The 23,436-nt window shown below is 45.0% G+C and overlaps 1 protein-coding gene across 2 annotated transcripts in view; it reads right to left on the bottom strand.

The window, feature by feature from the left end:
• Nucleotides 1–23,436, bottom strand: part of ARHGEF10 (Rho guanine nucleotide exchange factor 10) — a 1,326,864-nt gene that overhangs the window by 724,819 nt on the left and 578,609 nt on the right. For both annotated transcript variants that reach the window (XM_069606090.1, XM_069606091.1), the window contains exon 14: nucleotides 13,837–13,953. In XM_069606090.1, coding sequence (XP_069462191.1) covers nucleotides 13,837–13,953 — 117 coding nt within the window. The remainder of the gene's footprint in view (nucleotides 1–13,836; nucleotides 13,954–23,436) is intronic.

Below are 23,436 nucleotides of genomic sequence, written 5' to 3'. Positions count from 1 at the left end.
GTAAATGAATCATACAATGATCAATGCAAGGTTTGTTTTGTTCGCAGGAACTATACCAGTTCATTATGTGCTGCTTAGTATTTGCATAAGTTGCAGATATGTATAATTGATGTGACTGAAATCTGAACATGTGACTCGTCCCTTGGATATTCTGTCTTGCACGAGAAGGAAACATGCTTACATTATAGACTGGACCCCCGAAGGATGCAATTCAATGACAATAGAGACAGATGAAAATAAATAGATCTATTGATAGCATAGCAATGGAAACTCAAGTCAATACCAATGAGACCAATGAACATAGCACTATTGTGTACTCTACTCGAAAATAGATAGAAATTTAAAAATCTGCAAAATATGACCAGGATACATGGCCTTACCTTGACCAACAAACAGTTGGATTCAGCAAGCAGAGCAGTATGTTGCGGGAGAATAGGTGGATGGCCACAGGTAGCGCACTGATGGGTATGCTCGAAGCGGTCACAGAAGTTCACGGATAGCACGACGACAAGCAGATTAGCATAGATCTCAGTGGTTCCCAGGTAGCACGTTCAGGAGTTGACTTGCAAAGCACAAAGATGTTCTCATGAGACATATCGAGTGGTTTTTAAAGTATTAGAAACTGGGGTGTGTTTGTGAATGAATGACGTGTGTATGTTGTGGTATTAGGGGGGCGGCCTGCTTGAAGGGGAGGCCTGCCTGGAGACACGGGGTCTGAGGAGGCCATGTGACTGATGGCCCCTTGGCGTGGGACACCTTTTGAAGTGTACATGCAGTTTGGCACCTTGGCCGTTTGCGCCCGTCACAGCCCCCCATGCCAGCGCGCATCCACCGGCGGGAACCGCCTTTGATACAGGGGGGTGGGATGGATGGCTCTGGGGCATGCAGATAAGGCACAGGAAGACTGCTGAATGGAGACACACTTATGTGGATAGCAGGGGGGAGGCCTGCTTCAAGGGGGGGCCTGGCTGGAGACACGGGGTCTGAGGAGGCCATGTGACCGATGGCCCCTTGGCGTGGGACACCTTTTGAAGTGTACATGCAGTTTGGCACCTTGGCCTTTCGCGCCCCTGACAGCCCCCCATGCCAGCGCTCATCCCCGGGTGTGAACCAACTTTGATAGAGGGGGGTGGGATGGATGGGCCTGGGGCGTGCAGATAAGGCACAGGAAGACTGCTGAATGGAGACACACTTATGTGTATTGCAGGGGGGCGGCCTGCCTCCGCGGAGGCCTGCATGGAGACACGGTGTCTGAGGAGACCATGTGACCGATGGCCCCTTGGCGTGGGACACCTTTTGAAGTGTACATGTAGTTTGGCACCTTGGCCTTTCGCGCCCCTGACAGCCCCCCATGCCAGCGTGCATCCACCGGCGCGAACCGCCTTTATATCAATATACAGTATATAGCCTTTATATCAATGATAGTATATCGTTGCTTATCAATAACAAATGCCACATACCGGAGATTCTTGTGAGCACAGACCCACACTTCAACCGGTGTATTATAGTGGTCAAGACTGTATAATCCAATGGTAAATGTTAGTATAGATATTTGTGTGACTTTTATAGAGACATAACCTACTGAAAGACTTTGAACAAGTGTGTTTTAGTGCATGCATTATCGAGAATATGTTATGTTAGCTTAGATAGATAGTGACCACCCTGCTTCACAGCAACCAGCCCTTCACCCATTCGGAGCACAGATGTCTGACGTCCATCCTTGAATGGAGAGACAGTTGATTCATTTAAAAAATCGAGACAACCGTTGTTAAAATATATGTGGTGTTTTATTTTGTATCTTATTTTCATGACACAAAAATACAAGACTTTAAAGATTATACAGGTCAGGTTGCAGCACAGCGAGAGAAAATCCCCTGTACTGACCGCTGTCACTCGGGAACGTTTCTCTAATGGCACGAACGGCACAGGAGGGTATCACTCTTCGAACGCGGTGTCCAAGCCTCCTGTGAAGCCACCATGTAAAGGAACGATAGGCCACCAGCCTGTACCACCTGTGAAAAGGAATGAAACAAACTGTTTTTAAATTACCAAGATAAGTTTAATAAACGTTTGTTGTCAATGACAATTCTTGTAACTAATGGCATTTTACACGGACAAATGCTATCTAGACAATGCACACTATTCAACGACTTACATGCGTTACAATGATATGTAGATGTAATTTTGGATATAGTAGAAGACCATGAAATAGGAGTGGCATGACAAGCAGAGTATACTTACTCGTTACTCGGATTACGAGGACGAACAGTTGCTCGAAGTTCGTGCATAAGCACCATCATTATTCTCAACACGGCCCGTGTGAGGCAGGCTGCCCTGAAGTCACATGCTCATGAATATTCCCTGTCGTCCGGCTGGGAATCCTCAGTAAAAGAAAAAACAGTTTCACTTTCACTTGAAAACTGTATTTCTCCTCTAGACCAATCACTGTCCACTGGGTCATACTGCCCCCTTCCAATGACAGTCCTCTCCCGAAGCCCCGCCTCTAGCAGCCATTTTCAGATTTGGTAAGCACATAAAGTGGAAGTATGACCAAGAAGAGCTGCAGAGGGGCTGAAGGGACGTTTCGCATGTGCATCCATGACAGACCCATGTTGGAGAACAATAGTTACAGGTAAGTAACTTAAACCTTCTCCAGCATGAGGTCTACCATGGATTCACATGCTCATGAATAACGAATACACAGCAGTACACATTAAACAACCACAGGAGGTGGCAAGGCTCACAGAAGCAATTAACACTTACACCTGGAACAGACTCACCGCAAGCCAACAGGTCGTGTAGCACTGCTTGGCCTACTCTGGATTCCTCCCTGGAATCCCTGATGACACAGTAGAATTTTGTGAAGGCATGCATGTTCCTCAACGTTGCAGCCTAGAGATGTCGAGCAGGGGCACACCATAAAGGAATGCCATTGTCGCAGCAATCACTCTGGTGGAGTAGGCTCTCGGATGGCCAGGCAGCGGGTGGTTCGCCAGCGGATGACAGTTCATGATGCAGCCGGAGAGCCATCTTGAGATGGAAACCTTGGACAAGGCCTTCCCATGCTTCACAGGTCCAAAGTTCAAACAATTGAGAAGTCTTCCAGAAACTCTTCATGCGTGGCACGTACAACTTTAGAGCACGAGCAACGTCCAGCGAATGCAAGGCCCTCTCTGACGGCGATGAAGGTTTCAGAAAGAAAACAGTCAAAACCAAAGGCTTGTTGAAGTGGAATTCCAACTGAACCTTCGGCATGAAAGACTAGTACGTACACAGTACCATTCTCGATTCATGGAAAGTCCAATATGATTGCTTGCAGGATAAGGCCTGGATCTCACCCACACGTCTGGCAGAGGTGATGGCCACAAGGAAAGCCGGTTTCCACGAGAGAAACTTGAGTGGGGCTTGATGCATAGGTTTGAAAGGTGCACCCATGAGCCTTGTTAGAACCACATTGAGTTGCCATGCCAGTGCTGGTGCCTTCACTGGTGGGAAAGATCGGAAAAGACCCTTGAGTAACTCTTTAACGAGCCTGTAGGATCACAGCAATGATCTTCCTGAAGACCTGGTGTAGCGGGAGATGCCCGCCAGGTGTACCTTGATGGATGAGTGAGCCAGCCCAGCTCTTGCCAGCCCAGCTCTTGCCAAGGACAGCAAGTATGGAAGGATCTGTGAAGCTGTGACCCTCAGAGGGGTAATCATCTGCGACCGGCACCATATAGCAAAACGCTTATACTTATGGCCTTAGCACTTTAGAGTCAACGACAACCTGGCCTTTGCGAGGACTTCCTTGCAGTCTGCCGGCAGCTCATAACCTCCAAACTCTTAGGCTTCTGGAGCCATGCCTTCAGGTTCAGCGATCCTGGGTCATGATGAAGGACTGCAACTCCATCTCTAGTGAGCAGATCCAGAAGTACCAACAACTTAACTGGAGGCGACCTGACAGGCTGAGCAGGTCCGGGTACCATATCTGACTCGGCCACGCCAGGGCGATTGCATCGGCACGCTCTGAGTGTGTTGATGACACATAGCGGGAGTGGAAATGGGGGAAAAGCGTACAGAAACAGGCCTTTGCATGGGAAGGTTAAATGCGCCCCCCAAGCGCCCCGTTGATGAAATCTGCTGGCAAACCTCTGGCATTTGGAGTTTGCCGCCGTGGCAAAAAGTTAGATCGAGGCAGTCCACCTGATTCTGACAACATTCCCCCTCATGGCAGTAGCGCAGTTCCCTGCTGAGGGAGTCTGCAATGGTATTCTTGATGCCTGCCACGTGGCGAGGAACATCCCCTGTCCGAAGGCCCAGTGCCACAGGTCCTGGGCTTCCTTGGAGAGCGCTTGGGACAGCATGCCCCCTTGCTTCCTGATGTAGAACATGGTGGTGGTGTTGTCCGTGAAGGACCTCACCATTTGCCCTTCATTGATGGGAGGAAAGACTTGAGGGCCCAGAACACTGCCCATAGGATGTTGATGTGCAAATCTTTCTCCTCTGGAAGCCACAGACCTCTGGCATGTAGATGTCCGTTGGGAGCCCCCAAACCTCCCAGAGAGGCATCCGTGGTGACCGTCTACTGGTATGGTGGGGTTTGAAATTCCATTCCTTGGGCGTTGTGGAAGCACACCCCCCCACCACGCTATAGCCCGCCGGAACTCGTTGAGAGGGATCTTGCCAGCAAAACTTCTGGACACTTGTATCCAACGTGCATCCAAGAATTCCTGTAGGAGTTGCATCAGCAACCTGCAGAGACAGACGAGGTAGATGCAGGACGACATCATGCCCAGCAGCGACCTAATTGCCCATAACGTTGCTGACTTCGCTGACAACAGATGTTGACCCAAGCAAGCCACCGTGTTGAGTCAGGCAGTGAGGAACAGTGCTATCTGCGATGGTGTCAAGCAGGACTTCGGATAGTTCACAGAGAATCCCAGCTCCAGTAGTAATCGTGTCCTCATCCGCCCGCTCTCGGGAGCAGGGGTGTATCAGCCAATCGTCCAGTTACGGGTATGTGTGTATGCCCTGCAGACGCAGATGGGTCGCCACCAGGGCCAGGCATTTTGTAAACACCCTTGGGGCTGATTTCAAGCCAAATAGTAGGGCTTTGAACTGGTAGTGCTGGCCTTGCACCACAAACTGTAGAACGTTCGATGTTCTTGTGAATAGGGACATGGAAGTACACGTCCTCCAGGTCCGATGACATCACGAAATCCCCTTCTTCCAGTTGGCCGAGCACATGCTGCAATGTGACCATCCTGAATTTTTGAGACTTCAGGCACTTGTTCAGGCAGCGTAGGTCCAGGATGGGTCTGCAACCCCTCTGTCTTCTTTCTTATCAGAAAGTATCTGGAATAGGCTCCGGAAGCCCCAGAACAAGCTCTATCGCCCCTGTTGTAACACGGCTTGCACGTCCTCCAGGAGTTGAGGAACGTCGTGCTCCTGGCGGGGGACTGGTGAAATATGAGGGCACCTGCATTGGAACTCCAAGATGTGCCCCTGGGCGACAGCGTCCAGCACCCATCTGACAGTGGTGACCTTCTTCCACTCACTGACAAACCTTGTTAGGCAGCCTCACACCAGGGTGCAAGAGTGGGGGCCTGACATCTTGGCCAGTTCAGGCTTGCTGGCCGCCCTGGTAGGCCTCTTCGTGGAGGATCGGTGAGATTGCCTGTAAGATGTGGAGAAACCTTTGGATGATCTACTCGATTTTCCCCTGTAGAAGCAAAGAGAAGATGAGCAATGCTGCTCAAGGGTGTCAAGGGAACGTGCTGTCTCTGTATCTGTTTTTATGACTTGGAGGCACTCGTCGATCGCCTTCCCAAACAGTTTCTTGCTGTCGAAAAGGCATGTCCAGCACCTTCGCATGAACATCCCAACAAAACGTTAGTGGCCTTCAACCATCCCTGCCGACAAAGGCAGACTCTGTTCCCCATCTGCCAGAAACACCTATCAGCGAAGTCCACTGCCACCGAGATGGCATGGTCTGACACCACTTCCCCTTCCTGAAAAAGGGTGAGAGCTTCAATTTTCTTATGGCCGGGGAGGAACTCCAGGATCGAACCCACCTTGTACCACAGCTCCCTGTCATACCGGGCCAAGATAGCCAGGGCGTTGGCCGCCTTGATTGTGGATGCCGCCGTGTGAATTACCTTCTTCCCCATAGCATACATCCTCTTTCCCTCGCTGTCAGAGGGGACGAATGATGATGAGGACGGGTTAGCCGAATGCTTCCTTGCGGCAGCCGACACTACTGAGTCTGGCGACGGTTGAGACCTCAGGCACTTTGGTGCAAAGTTTGACACCCTGTACTACTTCTCCAACCAGTCTCGCTTGACTGGAGACATGCAAGGGTTCTTCATGAGGGTCAGGCCGTCCTCCCAAATGTCATCCAGAAAGGGTACCGCCATGAATGTCTTCCTCTTGGATTCTCGCCGCTGATACAAGAAATCCTCCTTCTTTGTTTCCTCGGGCGCCAGGTGGAAGAGCTCTGAGGCCCGGGGATCATGGAGTGGAACTATCCCACCTCGTCTGATGGAGACACTCTATGAGGAGCATTCAAATGTGGCGATTCATTGTCCGCCAGGATGAATTCCTCATCTTCATCTGTTCCCGTGGCTGTCTCCTTACCAGTGTCCGTATTACTGATCAGGAGCCTGCAGCACCACGGGTAGCGGTGCTGGTGGCAACTTCTGTTGAATCTCTGTCACCCGGGCGTGGAGAGTCGAGAATGTCCACAGAAATTTCCCTTGGCTGATGATGGAGAGACAGAGCGCTAGGCCCTGCGCCGCCGTCGTCATTGTCGTCCTCTTGGATCGCATGAACGGACTATTGATCGTCGGTGTCCGTCGATAAAATTTCCATGGGTTGAGCGTCAACCTTGGAGTGCTGTTTTGGGGCCACCTCACCCCCCCCCTTTTTCCACCCTGAGGGCCCGGGACCTGGACCTGTGTCTTTACCCCTCCGGGGGTACTTGCAGACCTTGCCGATGCCTCTGTGGCTGTGTCTCACAGTGGGGGCAGGGACACACTCTGCGCTGCAGAAGCCACCCTCGTAGGAACGGCTCGCACCGCTGTGGTGGTCATCACCGTAGCTGTCGACGAAGTGGCCGACGAGGACTTTGGCTGAGCCTGTGGAGCCTGTTTGGGCTCCACCGCCTTCTTCTCGGCCTCCGGCCTAGGCCTGTCCAACCTGGAACCCACTGCAATGGTGAACCCGGTGGACTCAGACTTGCGGCTCTTGGCCTTATCTTGGACCCCACAGATGGGGCAACCTCCAAGGACTTAGAAGAGCGTTGTGCTTGGAGCACGGGGCAAAGGCCTTGTTCCAATTGAGCCATGCCACCAGCCTGCTGTGCCTGTCTTTCATTGTCTTCGAGAATCCCAGGCATATCTCGCACTCCACCTCCATGTGGTCTGGGTGCAAGCAGGGTGCAAGCAGTAAAGATCTGCAATGTTTGGCCTTCTGGAAACCACACCCTTGAGGGGTGCGAAAACCTCACCGACAATGGATTCCCAATACCAGCCGATAATGGAAAATAGCACACAGGCTCTTGGACACAAAAATTGAACTTTTCCACGAAATAATCCAGAAAGACGTACTTATAGCTCAGAGAGCAAACTCGAGGACTCCCAACACTGAAGCGTGCAGTAAAAATCTGAAGATGGCTGCTAGAGGCAGGGCTTAGTGCGAGGACTGTCATTGGATGGAGGCAGTAGGACACAGAGAACAGTGATTGGTTTAGAGGAGAAACACAGTTTTAAAGTGAAATTGAAACAGTTTTTTTCTTTCACTGAGGATTTCCCGCCTGATGACAGGGAATATTCATGAGCATGTGAATCCATGAAAGACCCCATGTTGGAGAATTAGCCATTGCAGCGATGTTTTACACAAAGCAGCGCCACCCACAATGCATTAGCCATCTGGCTCAGAACTGCAAGTGACGGCTACTGTGTTGTGTGTGACTTAGCTGAAAATGTTAATGTTAAAGGTATTTGTACTGTGCGCCGTCACCACCGGACTGGTCCCCAGGGGCTCTGGGGATCTGAAAAGGAGAGTGTGAAGAAAGGGGAGAGTGGGGGGTTAGTAGGGTGTAGTGGGAATAGGAAAGTGAAAATTGTGATATCCTGTTGGCATCTTCAGTTTGGTGTGCACTGTTTGCTGAGCTTACGTGTGGTTTTTAAGTCTGTGAAAATTCCCATGTGCTGTTGTGCTGGGTTATATGTTGTTAGTCTGTTGTTGCAGTGTGCTGAAGTATGTGCGGATTGCTGTGCCGAGAGGTGGTTGTGTGAGTTTCTGTATGAGAATTGTATGCGGAAAGTTGAAAATTGGGTAGCGGGTTTTCCATACCTCTATGTCTTTGCGTTTCTGTGCTCAACATCTATGTTTATCCTGGGTGTTTGGAATAGTAGTTTTTCCGCCTAGTTGGCAGGCCTGTTCAGGAGTGGCAGTTTTCCTCTGTGTTACTCTAGCGGTACGTGTACCTGGCTTATGCTGTTGTATTCCCCCAACCTGGTGTTAGGGATGTTTAGGTTAGATGATTCTGGTCCCTCTCTGCCCATCCTGTGTGGCGATCTTACCTACCTTGGTTTCCTCTGTGGATTAGCGGTATGTGGACATGAGTGGCTGGAGTGTCCCCCCTGCCTTCTGGTTAGGGAAGATTAACTTAGGGGTCATGGTTTCCTCCCTGGGATTCTTGTTTCCTGTTAGGTCTATGTTTCCTAGTCGTTTCCTCCTGTTTCAAGTATTAAATAGTTTTATGAATTCCAGATGATCCTTTGTGTTGCGTATGTTTCTTGGCAGGTAATTCCAAGTTATTGCTGCCAGGTGAGAGAAGGATGATCCCCGAATTTTCTTTTATTGTATGGTTTTGGTTCTAAGTGAATGTCGTTGTTTGATCTGAGAGGTCTTGTCGGATGGTAGATCGTTATTTTCTCATTTAGGAACTCTGCTCCTTGGCTGTGGATTGCTCTGTGTGTTATGCAAATTGTTTTGAACTTTATTTGCTGCTTTATTGGTAGCCAGTGTAGTAGTTTCAGCGCTGGGTAATGTGTTCTCTTCTGGGGTAGTTTGACCAGGAGTCTTGCCGCAGCGTTTGGGGTGCACTGACTTTTTTTAATAGTCGTTCTGGCATTCATAGGTATCGGCTTTTGTCGTAGTCTACTCTGGACATGAGTGCGATGATGGTGAGGGTTTTGTGAGTGAAAGAGAGGAATCGAAGGATCCATTTTACTGTGTTTAAGAGGAAGAATCATTTTTTGATCATAGCGTTTACTTGTGGCTGAAGTGTTAATTCGTTGTCCATTAAGACTCCCAGGTTCTTTACTATCATTGAAGGAGTCGGTGCTATTGCCAGTTCCATCAGCCATGCGATGTAGTGATTGTTTTCCCCGCTTTTGGATATGATCGTTATTTCTGTTTTGCCCGGGTTGAGTTTGAGGCTGTTAGTGTTCATCCAGCCGTAGAGTTCTTGTAGTAGGTCTTGCAGGGAAGGCTAATTCAACCATAAAATAGGCAGTGGCACGCACGGCTTTATGAAATGCATATCCGACTCTCACATTTTAGGTACAAGATTTATTGTCATTCAATTTTAAATCCACCATAACACATATACAGAGTGTTGGTCCAAAAGTAACCAACACTCCAAATAATTGAAAATACATTTTTTAGAAGGCTGTTTACCTTACTACAGGGTCCCCCAACATTGGTGGTAAAAAAGAAGCTTGGGTTAGGCTATATTGAGGAATGGTGTACAAGGGCTGCCCCATTATTTTGGGCACCGACATGGGTTAATCCTCATGCCTCCCTTTTCTAGAGAAATGATGCCTGTCATTTTACAACATCAGAGGCATCAGAGGCTGGGGGTGTGGGGGGGGCAGTAAACTTATAGATAATAGACTGGAGCCTGGAGACCTACTTCCTAATAAACAGGAGCCTTACTATGGAATGGAGCCCATATTCCACACAGCACAGAAATGTAGTGCTAATATGGCGTCAAATCCCTGTTCCAAGGACTTGAACAGGGGGTAATGACCCGGCAGCACAAAACGAGGTCCCCGGGCCATTGCTCCTGTTCCAGCAATTGAAACGCAGGGTTAACTCTTTGAGCACCCCGGGTTACTAAAGTTGAATGAAAATACTTAATCAAAATGGCCGCCGTACGGAGCCCTTCTTCTATGACCATGGCGGCCGGAAAAGGGAAGTTGCTGCAGTGGCAGCAGGCCGCCGCAGTCAGGTACGTGAGGATGGGGAGAGGGTTGGGATTTTTTTTTAAACTTAAAAAAAGATACAGGAGGGCAGGGGGAAGATGGCGGCCCGTGGCGGGGCAGGCAGCCTGGGGGTTCCGTGCAATACCGGCTGAGATTACAGGTTTCAGCCCGCGATCGGCAGAACCCGATTGGCTGCACCCACCCACACCCACATCTCATTAAGCTTAAATCGGTTGTCTGTATTAGGAAGGGGTTTGGGCCTGATGCTGGTGGGTACCCATTTTGTTTAACGAAGGTGGAAAACTTGGGTCATTCTCTCCTCCTTTTCCTGGTCTATAACTGCATAGGAAAAAGAACTATAACAGCATTGTTAAGAGGCAGGGGATTCACGCCGGGTAGACCAGCCCTCCTTCATTGCTTTTATGTTACAAATCTGTTATTTCTTGGGCACTGCACTTGTTCACGGCGAGAGTTTTGGGCCTGAGGGGAATTCTGAATGAGTTTGGCAGGAAGTAGTAAAGCGTATTCAATATATGGGACTCATTAATTGTATTTATTTGGTAAGTGATAGTTTTCACTTTTTTATTCATATATCATTTGTAATTTTAAATCGTGTTTTAATGTTTGTATTGTTGGAAATTATCCTAATGCTTACTGGGGGATTGTTTGTTTTATCTGAAATGTCTATCTTTTAGGGAATGCATTTTGAAATGTTTATTGCGATTTTACTAATTGCATTTTATTATGGTTTGTTTATGATTGCTACATTACAATCTAATGAACTTGACTTGAAATCAAAGAATCTCCGTCCTTCACGGCCAAGATATCCTAAAGATATTCTTTTGCCCTCTGCAAGCCTCATGGCACAGCTGGCTATGTGCATTCCACTAGTTTATAGCAGCCTCTGATGAGGAGGCTCGATTCTGATGAGGAGCAGTCTGCTCCAACCCAGGGGTCTGCCTACAATGGCCATACATTGCTCCTACAAGAGTGATTGGGATACAGATGTTGCCATCACAGTCATGCCAAAAGGCTTCCTGGCAGATTGGGGGCTACAGTTGCCAGAACCGGATATAACTGGTTTGTAAGTAGTGTACGAGATTCAAACTTGAAATTCACATAGGAGACATAGGAGAGAACACCTCAGAATGAGGCAGCTTAATAACATTTTTTATGAATATAGCACTGTATTTAACCCAAGGGTCTGCATCATTACCAGGGGGGCCAAGGGGGGAAAGTACAGATCTACAGAAGAAAATGCCAAGCTGAGGAGAAAACATGAGGCAGCAAAGCTGGTCCCTGCACTCTTTCAAGGACTCTTCTGGTGGCAAAGTGAAGCCTGCTGTTTGTGGACACTGGATCTATACCAAAGAGAGGGAACTGAGAAACTGCTGCACCCTTCTACTGCTTCCAAGCGCAAAGCCAATTTGCAGGCACTCAATGATCCTCTGTTCCCTAGAAACCCTAGCTTTCCAGTCACTGCACAGATCCAAAATGAAGAGGCAGAAGCTCTGTACACAGATAAATGCAGTAGGCATTCAAGCAGTTGTTACCATCAGAAAGAAAGAGCAAAAAACAAACCAGATAAAAAGGTTGAACCGGACACATGGTAGCCCATCTCCATTTTGTCCTGGCCTGCTCACAGTGGATTGGACAGGTGAAGCATTCCCCAGCATTTTGTGTTTTTCTTCTGCAGCACCAGCCCCTCTTACCCGAAGCTCCTCTTCTTGAAAAGGTGGAGCCGCCACAGAACCACTAGAACACAGGTACCACCATTGAAGGCCTATCACCTTGGGAGGATCCTAGCATCGACTGTCAATGGTCCGAAGATGCTAAAAATACCAGTAACAGTTTTTCTGCATTTCATTTCCTTCTGAAATGTTTTTCAGTGTTTTTGAGATTAAGTTCTGTCTTCAACTTTGGAACCTACCATTGTTATTGGAGGTCCACTCAACATCAGAACCACATCAGAACCTGTATCCTGCTCAAACAATCAGAAGCTGCCCATCTTTTTCATTACATCCTTAAAATAGACTGAATCCCGGTTCAGAGACTTCAAGCCCTACGTTTCCAAGGGAATATGATAAAGTAGCTAATCTAAAGTTCTAATTAACCTTAGACAGTATGTCAAGCCCAAAGAACAATTCTAGTGACTTTGTGAAACTGAATTACTTTGACCTGCACTGAATTACCTTTAACAATAAACACAGTTTATTTTCCTAATACCTTTCTGCACATATGGCTTACTTCAAGGTAACACTGTTTTATCCTGTGTTCTTGTATATCCTGCTCGCCTCCTAACATTAACCTGTGTCTGCTCGGCCACAGTTACCAATAGGTGAGCCAAGCTTAAGAATTGCCTGTTTTCCAATAGTTTGGGAAATTATGTGGGAAAATACAAAGTCAAGTTTTTATCTGAACCTGTAAAGTTACCCACAAACAGAGAAAAAACCCAAATACATTAAACACGTAATGTATGCAGGTCATTTAGAGCTCACATTTGCATGTAATCCATAGTTTCTTCATGTCACACAGGGACAGCTTAAATCAGTGTGGCGGAATGTCTAGCAGGCATTCCACCCCTCATCTCTACCTGCACATCGCAACTATGCTTCAGAAGTCTTGAAACACTGCTTCGTACATCAATTAAAGCACATGTCAATATAGCAAGAAAGAAAAACATACGGATAGAAAGTATATTACACAGATACTAATGCCTTTCAGAAATATTTTTCAGTACATGGTAACTTTTAAGGGTTTTTTTGGAACTAAAACAGGGTTGTCTTCACTGAAGTAATGTAATTCCTACTTCAACCCAAATGCCATGCCACAAGGTCTTCTTTTAACTCGAACTAAACGTTAAGCCCCATTAGCGCATGGAGATCATTATTGACCTCCTCTCAGCCAATTAGAATGTTTAGAATGCAGTCAATAACAGCTTGTATTGACTGCATTCTGAACGTTCTGTCTTCAGAATCAGACATGAAAACAACAATGTAATTTCCAGCCAAGAATTTTTCCAATAAGTCACTTCCTCTCTGGAAGGACATGTTTTTGCTTGCAACATGCTATTTAACAAATGAAAGAGAAAGCTAAAACATTGGAAAGTGCTTTCAATTTCTTATAGAGAAATTGCTTACTTTTACATGACACCTAATGCATGCTCATGTAAAACCTGTTCCAGTTCAACCAAGTTGCAATTAAAATGCTTAACAAATGAAGATAACCATGTTATTTAAATACTACAAAATTAAACCACATTTAATGTGCTCACCCGGTTTCTGTATTTAATTTACACAATCTTAAAGATATATATTTTTTTTACTTCATCACCAAAACTCCAAAACATGTATTTATACTACCATCAGGAGAAGCCACACTTCTGTCCCTTGTCTTCACCTCAGGTCATAACTTGGTAGCAGGGAATTATCACACGATAAACCCTCCCACAGTGTAAAAGGCTATATAAGAAGCCCTTTCAAATCTCTACTATAGAAAGAAATGAACTGAACATGACAATTCAAACTCATTCTCAAGAAACCACTGCGTGTAGATTTAACGGGGACTGCGCTACACATGGACCGAGTGCCATGTGCCCTACATCCAAATGTTTATTTCACCAGTGTTTATTTGCACTTACCTTGAGAAATTCAAGAAATGGAGGCTTTGCTGCACACGATTTCCTGAGAACGGCAACTGCAGTGCTGAAATTATTGACATACTCGCTGTATGCATCTAGCACCATTGATTTAGAAAACTGAAAAACAGTTGAAAGAAAATTGCAATGATTTTCTAAGGTACAGCCCAAGTCTAATTTCTACAACAAATGAATGCACACATACATTGATTGTAAAATCACAATGGAAAAATCACTGAAATAATACTTGGAAAACCGATGTTTGAACAACTGACAGAAAAATCACTAGGAACCTTCACCACTAGGAATGTAAAAACAATTAATCTGATTCGTTCTTAACACAAATTGCACACACAAAAAAAACTCCCTTAAAATGCAGGAATTGGAAACATCTGACCAGACATTGCCAGAGTGTTTAAAAAAAGCAAGCCTGCATTTATGAGCCCCTCCCCCTCCCCACACGTAATTTCTGGCTACAACTGCATACACTTACAACCCATTTAGAGATTCACAAGCATTTCCAACCCACGCATGCAGAAGAGGAATTTGATGACGGACACCTGTTTTCCTCACGGGCACACAGAACGCATGCACTGGGCTAGAACGGATGTAAAAATGTTGCTGAAAAACGTTTCACATTCACGAAAGATATATTTATTTCAGGAAATATCTCGAACTTCTATACAAGTCCTGTGGTAAAGTGATATTTTGGTGCACTTTCCTTCTGTTTCTGGGCCTGTGTCGGAAGCTGAGACTATTGGTGTTAGATTCATGTGCAGCTAAGTCTGCCCAAAGCAATGCAGACTGTCAGCCATTAGCCGCCCAATAATGGCTGTAGGTGTTCATACCATCTGCATTGCATGTACTATGGGACGTCCAAAATGCTGCACTGGAACGCGGATGTGCTTGCCATTTATGCGTGCACGTGGTGCCGCCACGTATTTTGGATATAATGTGCATCCATACATTGCACTGTATCTTCCTTGCATGTGCCATCATTGGAATGTGCATATGAAAAAAAGCAGGAAGAAAATAATAAACACAAATAAAGAGTTTACTCATTATGTTGTTATGAGTATATTAGGCGTATCTTAATTCTTTATTTCCTTAATCCTTTGTTCGTCCTGTGTTCTGTTTATTTGTGCACCCTTAAGCCTACAGGTCCCTAGTTGCACGTTACAAATTGCATAAAATAAAGTATTATTTTTTTCACCACCACAGCACTACTGGGCACTGGAAAGAAACTTCTCACAATTCACTATGAACATGCTACTCAGCCACTGTGGTTCCTTTCCCCACTCTCCAAGTACATTACGTAGGAGGCTGCCAGAGACTTATGCATGGAACAAAATCTGTGTCTTAAGCCATCAGCCGCTGTTAGGGAGATTTATCATTTTTATGCTTCACCCCCTCCCTTGAGGAGACTCCCAGCACTTTTTGATGGACGTCTGGACCTTTTTCATTAATCCTGAATGAGTGTAGCCTTTTTCCACTCATTCATTCTTTTGGGCTCTATCTTCTGGAACTCTATTCTGTCTATTGTACCTGTCTTATTGAGTCTATCTTCCTCTATAACTCTTAAAGACATCTGTATTGTACTATTGGAGCACACAGCTCCTTATGGGCAGTGTTGTTGTGGATTCTTAGGGTCCTCCTCTGAGATTCTTTTTCTTTATCCTATATTAAGTACATTTCTTAAGGATACATAGTATCTCTACTAGATTTTATAGTCTGAGAGATTGGCACACACCGCCTTATGTGAAGTGCTAAAGGGATAGCTGGTATCCATCCCCTTCTCTCTGCTCCTGTGACTTTTTAATCACACAGAAAATCTCCTAGTTATGGCTGGTGGCAGTGGACGTGTTCTACCAACTATTGTCTGATTTTTCTACTGCAGGCTATGCACAGAGCTTCTGTAGTGCACAATAGGAGCACCCAAGTACTAACTTGGGGCCTCCCTGCTTTTTTCACCATTACTAGCATAGTTGTTCTTTGTCAGCCCTTCTTCTACCATTCTGGGAGGGGGAGGCGTGTGTCTGTGTTTTGCCATTGGCGGAAACCCTTGGGTGGCCCCACCTAGACTCCAGTGTCTGGGCAGGCAGGAAGTGGGGGAGGAGTTTCCCACCCCTCATGTCCTTTGTCAGAGTGCCTGAATGGGACCAGCTCCCGCAGAGGGTCTGGATGTCCTGATTGGATAGCCAAACGCCCCTTTCTGTAAACTGCTGAGGAAGATTGCAGAGGATTGAGTGCTGGAACTGGATAAAGGGCGAGGTTCCTGGAGTGAAAAGCAAGTCGTCCACTGGAAGCTGAAATAACCAAAGAAGAAGACGACCAGAGACACCTGTAGACCCTTTGCAACACTGTCAAGCAACCATTGCTGTCCTGACCCTGTTTTATGTGCAAAAGAGGAACTCCAAAGAGGACGACTCGTTCCCTTTGACTGGTGGGAACAACCAGTTCCAAGACAAACTTTGTTTTGAGCCATCTCCCAAGGTCCTGTGAGTTTCCAGAGCAGTGGAACCCCAATACCAGGAGACCTTCTGCCCATTTTGAGTGCATCATTGTGGAGAGGCTGAATTCACCAAAGTCTTTGCTGAGCGCGTATGAACTCTCCAGAGGCATAATCCAACTTGGCCAGACCCCGCCTCATCAGAGGGTGGGACTGCAGTAATCGAAGAAGACTGACCGGGCAAATTGCGTCCTTTGTTGGTACTGCAGAAAAGGCGCCAAAACCGCAGTCACCAGAGAAGTTGATGAAAGCCGTGCCAGAGGTCCTCCCTCAAGACTGCTGCTGAGAGATCCCATCCATTGGCCTGCATTTCGTCATCAGACCAAGGAATCCGGAGGTTGGGTCCAGAGCTGCAACATCGTCGAGCATCCAACAGGAACGTTTTCTTCAAACCTAAGGTGCTTACCTTATTCCGGAAAGTTGCTCCAGAGTGCTGGAGTGCACGTCGAGTGTCCAGGGCAACCCCCTCTTACCTTGACTCAAGCCACTGCTTGTGTCACTTTAGCAAGTCCTTTAACAGGGTCTCCAACGTTGGTTAAGTCTTCTTGTATCCTCTTTCCCAGAGACTAGAAAGTATCCACAGGAACCTTTGACTTCTGCTACTTTTCAAGTCATTAAGCCTCACCAAACTACCTTTTAGCTAGGGTTGTGTTTTGGACTTTAAAATACTTGCTGTGCATGTAAACTGCCTCTAGAACCTGAAGCGCTACTAGGATAACACCAACCAGCTGCTTTCCTTCCAAAAAACACTATTTTATATGTGTATGCTGACTAAATGCAATTACTGCATTACTTTCTGGGTGCGCGTTATTACTGATAATAGGGTAGACCTGTCAAACTCCTGTAACAATTGTGCGCATTCAGCAACTACCAACTAAGAAGTGGCATTTGGAAAGAGCATTGTAAAGTATACCAATGTGTGTTGGTTTATTGTGCTAAGTATTCAACAGTGACTCTTGTGTAAATATAATAAATCTATATTTTAATATAAATGTATGTGTAAGTGTTTCTTTGATGTGCATTACTAACTGGGTTCAGTGTACTTACCTAAAGATCACATCTTCCTCTTAAGAAAGCCTGCCTGCTCTACCATTCTACCAAAGTCCCTGAGTAGTACAGACTGATACTAAGAGTTGGAGATCTACAAACCACTGGGAAAGCTTACTAAAGTCTTACCTCCAAGTGGGACTTTAGGAAAACTCCCCTAACAGCATCGAGACGTATAATTTCATGTGCTCATACTGTTACTGGCTGTGGTGATGGACTGTAACTGCTGGGAACAAAATGCCAAAGCAAAGTAGGATGCCTGAGTGAAGGGCCTTTACAGAGAGCAGCAGCATCATAACAAACATACTTGCACTTAAGAATCAACACTGAAGACAGATTCCGGTTCCCGACGCAGCATCACAGGATGGAAAAGAGGTATGTTGTTCCTTTTCTTTTAAATATTAACATGGCTTTTAGCACCTCAGTGTAGTTCCTTGCAGGCGCTAAAGGCGATATGCCCCTCAGAGGATGCTGACCCTGTCAGTAACGGCACAACCGGCCTTTGCTCAGGCCCTTAACTTGGGTGACGGGCTGTTACCGACAGGGACGACCCGCCGCCGAGGGGCATATCGCCTCTTTAAAGCTGGAACTCTGTCACAGAAATATAATGGTGGAATCAACATTATCCATACATTTAAAAATGTTGATTTAAAAAAAATGTTGATTCCACTAGCCTATTAACTTTCTGTGATAGAGTTCCAGCCTTAATTCTCATTAAGTTTAATTTCAAAGAACTTTGAAACACAGTGATCAGCATAATAAGTCATATAAATAGTTCCCAGAAGGCACATAGTCTCTTTTCCATTACTGGAAATATGGATGGCTTTATGGGGAGCCAAGACTCAGTGGTGGCACTCTAAGCTCAACAATGTTTCTTTGAAGCATTATTATTATTATTCATATATATTTATTAATTATTCAAACATATAGGCAATTCAGATTTGTACTCATAAGATGGAGGGGAATGTCACGCTCATAACACAGTTTTCCATTTGTTAATATGAAAAAATTGAAAAATGTGTTATGAGAGTCACATTCTCCTCTATCATATGTTTACAAATCTGAATTGCCTGCTTTTTTAAATAATTAATAAATGTATGAATAATAATAATGTAGAGGAGCAGTTATATGCCCCTGCAGGAAATCCCGCCCCCCTATCCCCTGTATGTTGGAAGCCTGAGATCATGCCATGCTTGACACCAGCAGTTGTGACCAAACCACGACGAATATTAGAAAGAAGGTACCCACTGAGACAGCCCTACCGAATGTATCAAAAAAGAGACAACAATCTGAGGCGGATCTCCTTGAAGGAATCTGAAAAGGAGCAGGAAGACGAGCTGGTGACATCACGAAAGACGAGCGTGACGTCCTGAGAATACTAGCTTAAGAGAATGCATGGATCTTATAGAAACTGATGATGAAGTTAAGAATTAAGTATACTTTAATATGCAAGAAGACGCCTGCACGCATGTGACGCACTGCAGAAAATGCAAACTATTCAATAACTGTACAGATGCAGTAACGCAAGTACATTGAGTAATCTTAGAAGCTGGCTATATGTGGTGAATAGACTGCAGGCAAAGCCGCCATTGTATAGAAGCTGGACATCGGTATCATGAATTTAATATGCCAGGACCTTGGGAGAGAAAAGGCGAGAACTGTGTCACAGCAAGAATAAGCTGAGATTGTCGAAACGAATGTCATGGCTGTTTGGCCTGGTATCAAATACTGAAGCAGCCATGGTCGATTATCTATTCTTGAAGGCAGTGAACGTGCAAATCTGAATCCTCCCCTGTTAAGGTGCAAAGAAAGAATACTAAGCATGCCAATTTTTATTAATTTAAGACATTTAAATGCTGCAAAATGGACAAAATCATGGTCTCCTTGTCACATGACCCAAGGATGGAAATAGAGTTGAGCGTGGAGTCCTAGAACAACGATAGTGAGTGCTCGCACTCCCTTATATTCCCAGATACAAGAATACTTTGCATGGCCAAGTTCAAAGACATTCTTCATGGCAGAAGGCATGGGTGATGAGAGATGTTAGTCTAATTTGGTGGGAAGGTAAAGTCAAGTCCACCTCCTGGCACCTGGATCTGAATTTACGTGCTGCTACATGAACTGAATGTTCCAGTCATTGCATAAGCATGCCAACCAATTTTAGAGGGCCATATAACAAAGGGCATTATAGTTTGAAGACCAATGATAACCTGTGTACTTAATAGTGTTGAAGATGACATGTTTTTAGAGGTAGACATACATTGTCCACCTGACAGTGGGCAGCAAATCACAATCCTAGACCCTATGCAATGTATACTTAGATATTCCCCTTAAACCAATCACAGTCCTTAGTAGGTTTTCTATTATTTGCCACATAGTATAACGTTACCTCTGATGTACTTTTTGTATAGAAGGGTGTTTTCATGAGAAATACACAGAGCTAGAGCAAACGTCCGTTGATGTCCGTTGTATCTCCCTGTTTTAGATAATTGTTAATAAAAAAGCACATTTGCCCTCTTCCTGAGTTGGTTCGAATATTTGGTGTCAGAGTTATTCTGCATCCCCATCCATTCCATGCACGATACCCAAAGGGCCATATGCTCACGTGGTAGCGGTGTGGATGGTTGGAAAAGATGCAAACTAGTTTGTCTCCAGATTTTTGGACGATCGAGCATCCTCTGCCATTAGCCGGAAGATCACGGGGTTTCCTGTGGAGAGCGGCCGATAGAAATAAACTTGCAAGAAAAACCAAGACAGTGGGCAGATCCCCCTTTGACGAAATCCCTGCCCGGTTTCCACTGGGGCTCTGCAGACGGAAGGTGAAACAGTCGGATTGGAGGGATACGAAGGCCTCGAGTCAATTAACGAACGAATGGTGAGTAGACTAAGGGGAATGGCAAATAAAGGGGATGCCTAGAGTCCTGGCTCAAGGGAGTTTCAGAAAGAGACATTTCAAATCCCAACGGTGATAGAGCAGAAACATATAATGCGTAAACAGGTTTACGTAAGGTGACTTCTCAAACCCTGTAAAGGGTACAAAGTAAAGGCAGAGAGAAAAAGGTGATTATTAATGTGTAATGTCGATTAGTCTGTATGTTGTTTGTTGAGTAAAAATATCTAAAAATGATAGAAGTTGTGAAGTAATTGAAAAAGTTGAGCAGCAATAGTGATTGAACATAGCAAAGTGATTGGTACCAATCAAAAGGTAAAGATAGCTAATTAAGAAATCAGAGGCTTGAGCAGCGATTGATGGTGCATGCTCATATTTGTTGTTTTAAAGGTGTTGAAAAAGTGGTGATTTAAGCAAAAGTATAAAGGTTATTTCATAAGTCTGGTAAGTATTGACAGTCAATTGAGACTTGTCATCATGGGAGACACTCCGCTTATGCACTTATGCAAAACATGACCAAAGCATATGCCCAAGCTCAAAACGTATAGTGCAGAATTGGTGAAAGGCACAGCAGATAAAATGTTCATACTGTGGCCACAAGGGGGATCATTCTCAAAAGCAATATTGCAACACATGACCACATACTTGCACTCTGTGTACATGGGGAAGGAATTGGAGAAAATATTAGTGATTCTAGAGTTCTGGAAAATGTACCAAGAAGAAAGGAAAGATCCGCCACCTGAGGTGTGGATGCTTAGTCAGCGTAAGGAGGAATGTGTTGAGCCCTCAGCTCCCCTTACCTCACCCGAAGTAAAAGGTGCTAGTATGGAAGAAATAGGGTTGTATCCTTTAAAGGAGTTGAAAGCGGTGACGGGTATAGTATTCTGATATATGAACCCCCCACTTAGAGTAGCGACGACAGGCCAGGTGAGAATAAGAGAAAAGAAGAGATATATAATAGCATACAAGACAAAGAAGAAAGGAGTCAAATCTATCGACAGAAATAGATAGGGAGCTTAAGAGATGGAAAGGAGAGAAGGATAAAGCTGACGAGATGGCGCTCATGCAGAACGAATGGATGGGTGGACAGATATTACTTAAAATAGATGGGAAAAGCATCAAGGAAGTTAGGCAAAGAGAAGATAAGGACAAACAAGAAAGAAAGGACAAAGAACAAGAGAAGAGATTAAAAGAAGACAAGCAGAAAAGGAAGAGCAGGGAGTGACAAGAACAGATATATCAGGAGGAGCAAGAGAAAAAATAACAGGCAGAAGAACAAAGAAAGTATGACAATAGGCAGGGAGCAATAGAAGACAGGGATAGAGGACAAAGGAAGAGAAAAGAGGATGAAGCACAAAGACTAAGGGACAAAAGATTACAGAGACGAAGGGAAGAAGAGGAAAGAAGGGAAGGAGTAAGGAGAGAAGAACAAAGGCAAGAGAAACAAAGAACTAGAATGGATGCGAGAAAGCAAAGAGAACTAGATGAAGAAATAGAACGAAAAAGAAGACAGCAATGTCTTGATACCAGTCTTATTCGTACCAAGCCAGTAGGGCCAAGCCCAGAAATATGATGGGATAGAATAGAAGAGTTTCTTCCAATAAAGGAAGCAATGCCAATGGCATCTAGAGTAGGATTGGAAGAAGAACGCTTTGATGCGGTGAGCATCGGAGAAAGGATCGATAAGGTCTATCAAGAATTAAAGGAAGGTAGCAAGTAAGGAATTCAAGGGAAGAGGGATCAATCCCTAGCATTTCGATCACGAAGCGAAGAAGAAATTCCATTCAGTCATGGATGTAGAGAATTGCCCTTCAGCAGACTGAACCTAGACAAAGGTGAGGAAGATAATAGTCACACTACTTGGGGAAAAGACATGTCAGACGAGGAAAGAGAATCCAGTCTTGGGGTAGAAGGAGGGAACGCGTGACTCCCTGAAGGAGGCCTGCAAATGGATAAAGAAGTGAAATGGTAGATCTGGAATAACCTAAGGATAAGATGCCAGATCCCATACCCAATGGTTCCTCTAATTATTTTTCTTTAAGTGCACAACTGGTTGCCTTTTGTGCGCACTTAATTTTCCATGTGCGTAATTGACTCATGAGGTAAGCCAATTTGTGAGCATGGGTAGTGAGCTACCATCTCCCAAGAGAGTTTGGAAAGGAATTGCCCCTTCCAAACCCACTGCAATTCTTCACTAATCGGCATAAAAGGAGCATGTTATAACACTTTTTCCAAACACATAGGTTAAACAATTTTCTTTTTATTTGCGATCATAAAGAAAACTCATCAACCAGATCAAGACCTCAAGCTATTCCACAGTAGCTAGCAAAAGTACTTGTGTGCAGAGATAAATGTGTGCTTTATGTCACTGGAAAAACACTCAGGTGTATTACAAAAAACAAATATTGCTTTTCATAACTGATGTGACAAACATCAGACCGGATACAATATTTGCAGATAGAATAAAGACAACTAAAAGGAATGTGTCAGAAAACAAGCCAATGTGAGTTTATGTACCACTTTAATTAAGTAATTCAAGGGCCATGAGAACATCTCTTAATTTGTGTAAGGATAATTATGTCAGAAAACCTCACCACAGAATATGATTATCAAAATTCCCTAGCTTCTACTTACTATCCACATTATGTTGCCTTGTGAGTTAATCAAAACCAGCCTTACATCTAGAGACACATACACCATACATTTTTACTCCCTAAAAACCAAAAAATGTGCAAAATAAAAATGCAAAACAATGAACACATAGGAACCAACCACTGGCTTCTGCCCACAAAACCCCACTGATATTTTTTCGAATCAGTGATCAGCAGAGCAGTGGCATAGAAAGGAACTCTAATAATATTTCTGGCCAATCTCAAGATGAATTTTAAGGGCAAAGAACATCTGTTAATAAGCATAAAGTATTCCTGTTGGCAACTCTAATTACTTATTTTTACTTCCTGAAAAATCAGTTCACTCTAAGTAGGAAGCAAATTCTTATCAGAGCCTTGCTTGTAACTATGACATAGGAAGTAAAATTACAGGGCACATATACAGCCTATAGTTTTTCCCGCCCTTCCTCACCACAGCCTAGACTAAATTCAACAAGAGGCTTACTGAGGTTTCTTATAGCGCCCTGTTGAAGTAAATCACATATGTA

Source organism: Ambystoma mexicanum, chromosome 4p (genome assembly GCF_040938575.1).
Source record: "Ambystoma mexicanum isolate Mex_15411 chromosome 4p, UKY_AmexF1_1, whole genome shotgun sequence".
Taxonomy (NCBI): Eukaryota; Metazoa; Chordata; class Amphibia; order Caudata; family Ambystomatidae; genus Ambystoma; species Ambystoma mexicanum.
Note: the sequence above shows the minus strand (reverse complement) of the source record. Positions and strands in the feature narration are given on the sequence as shown.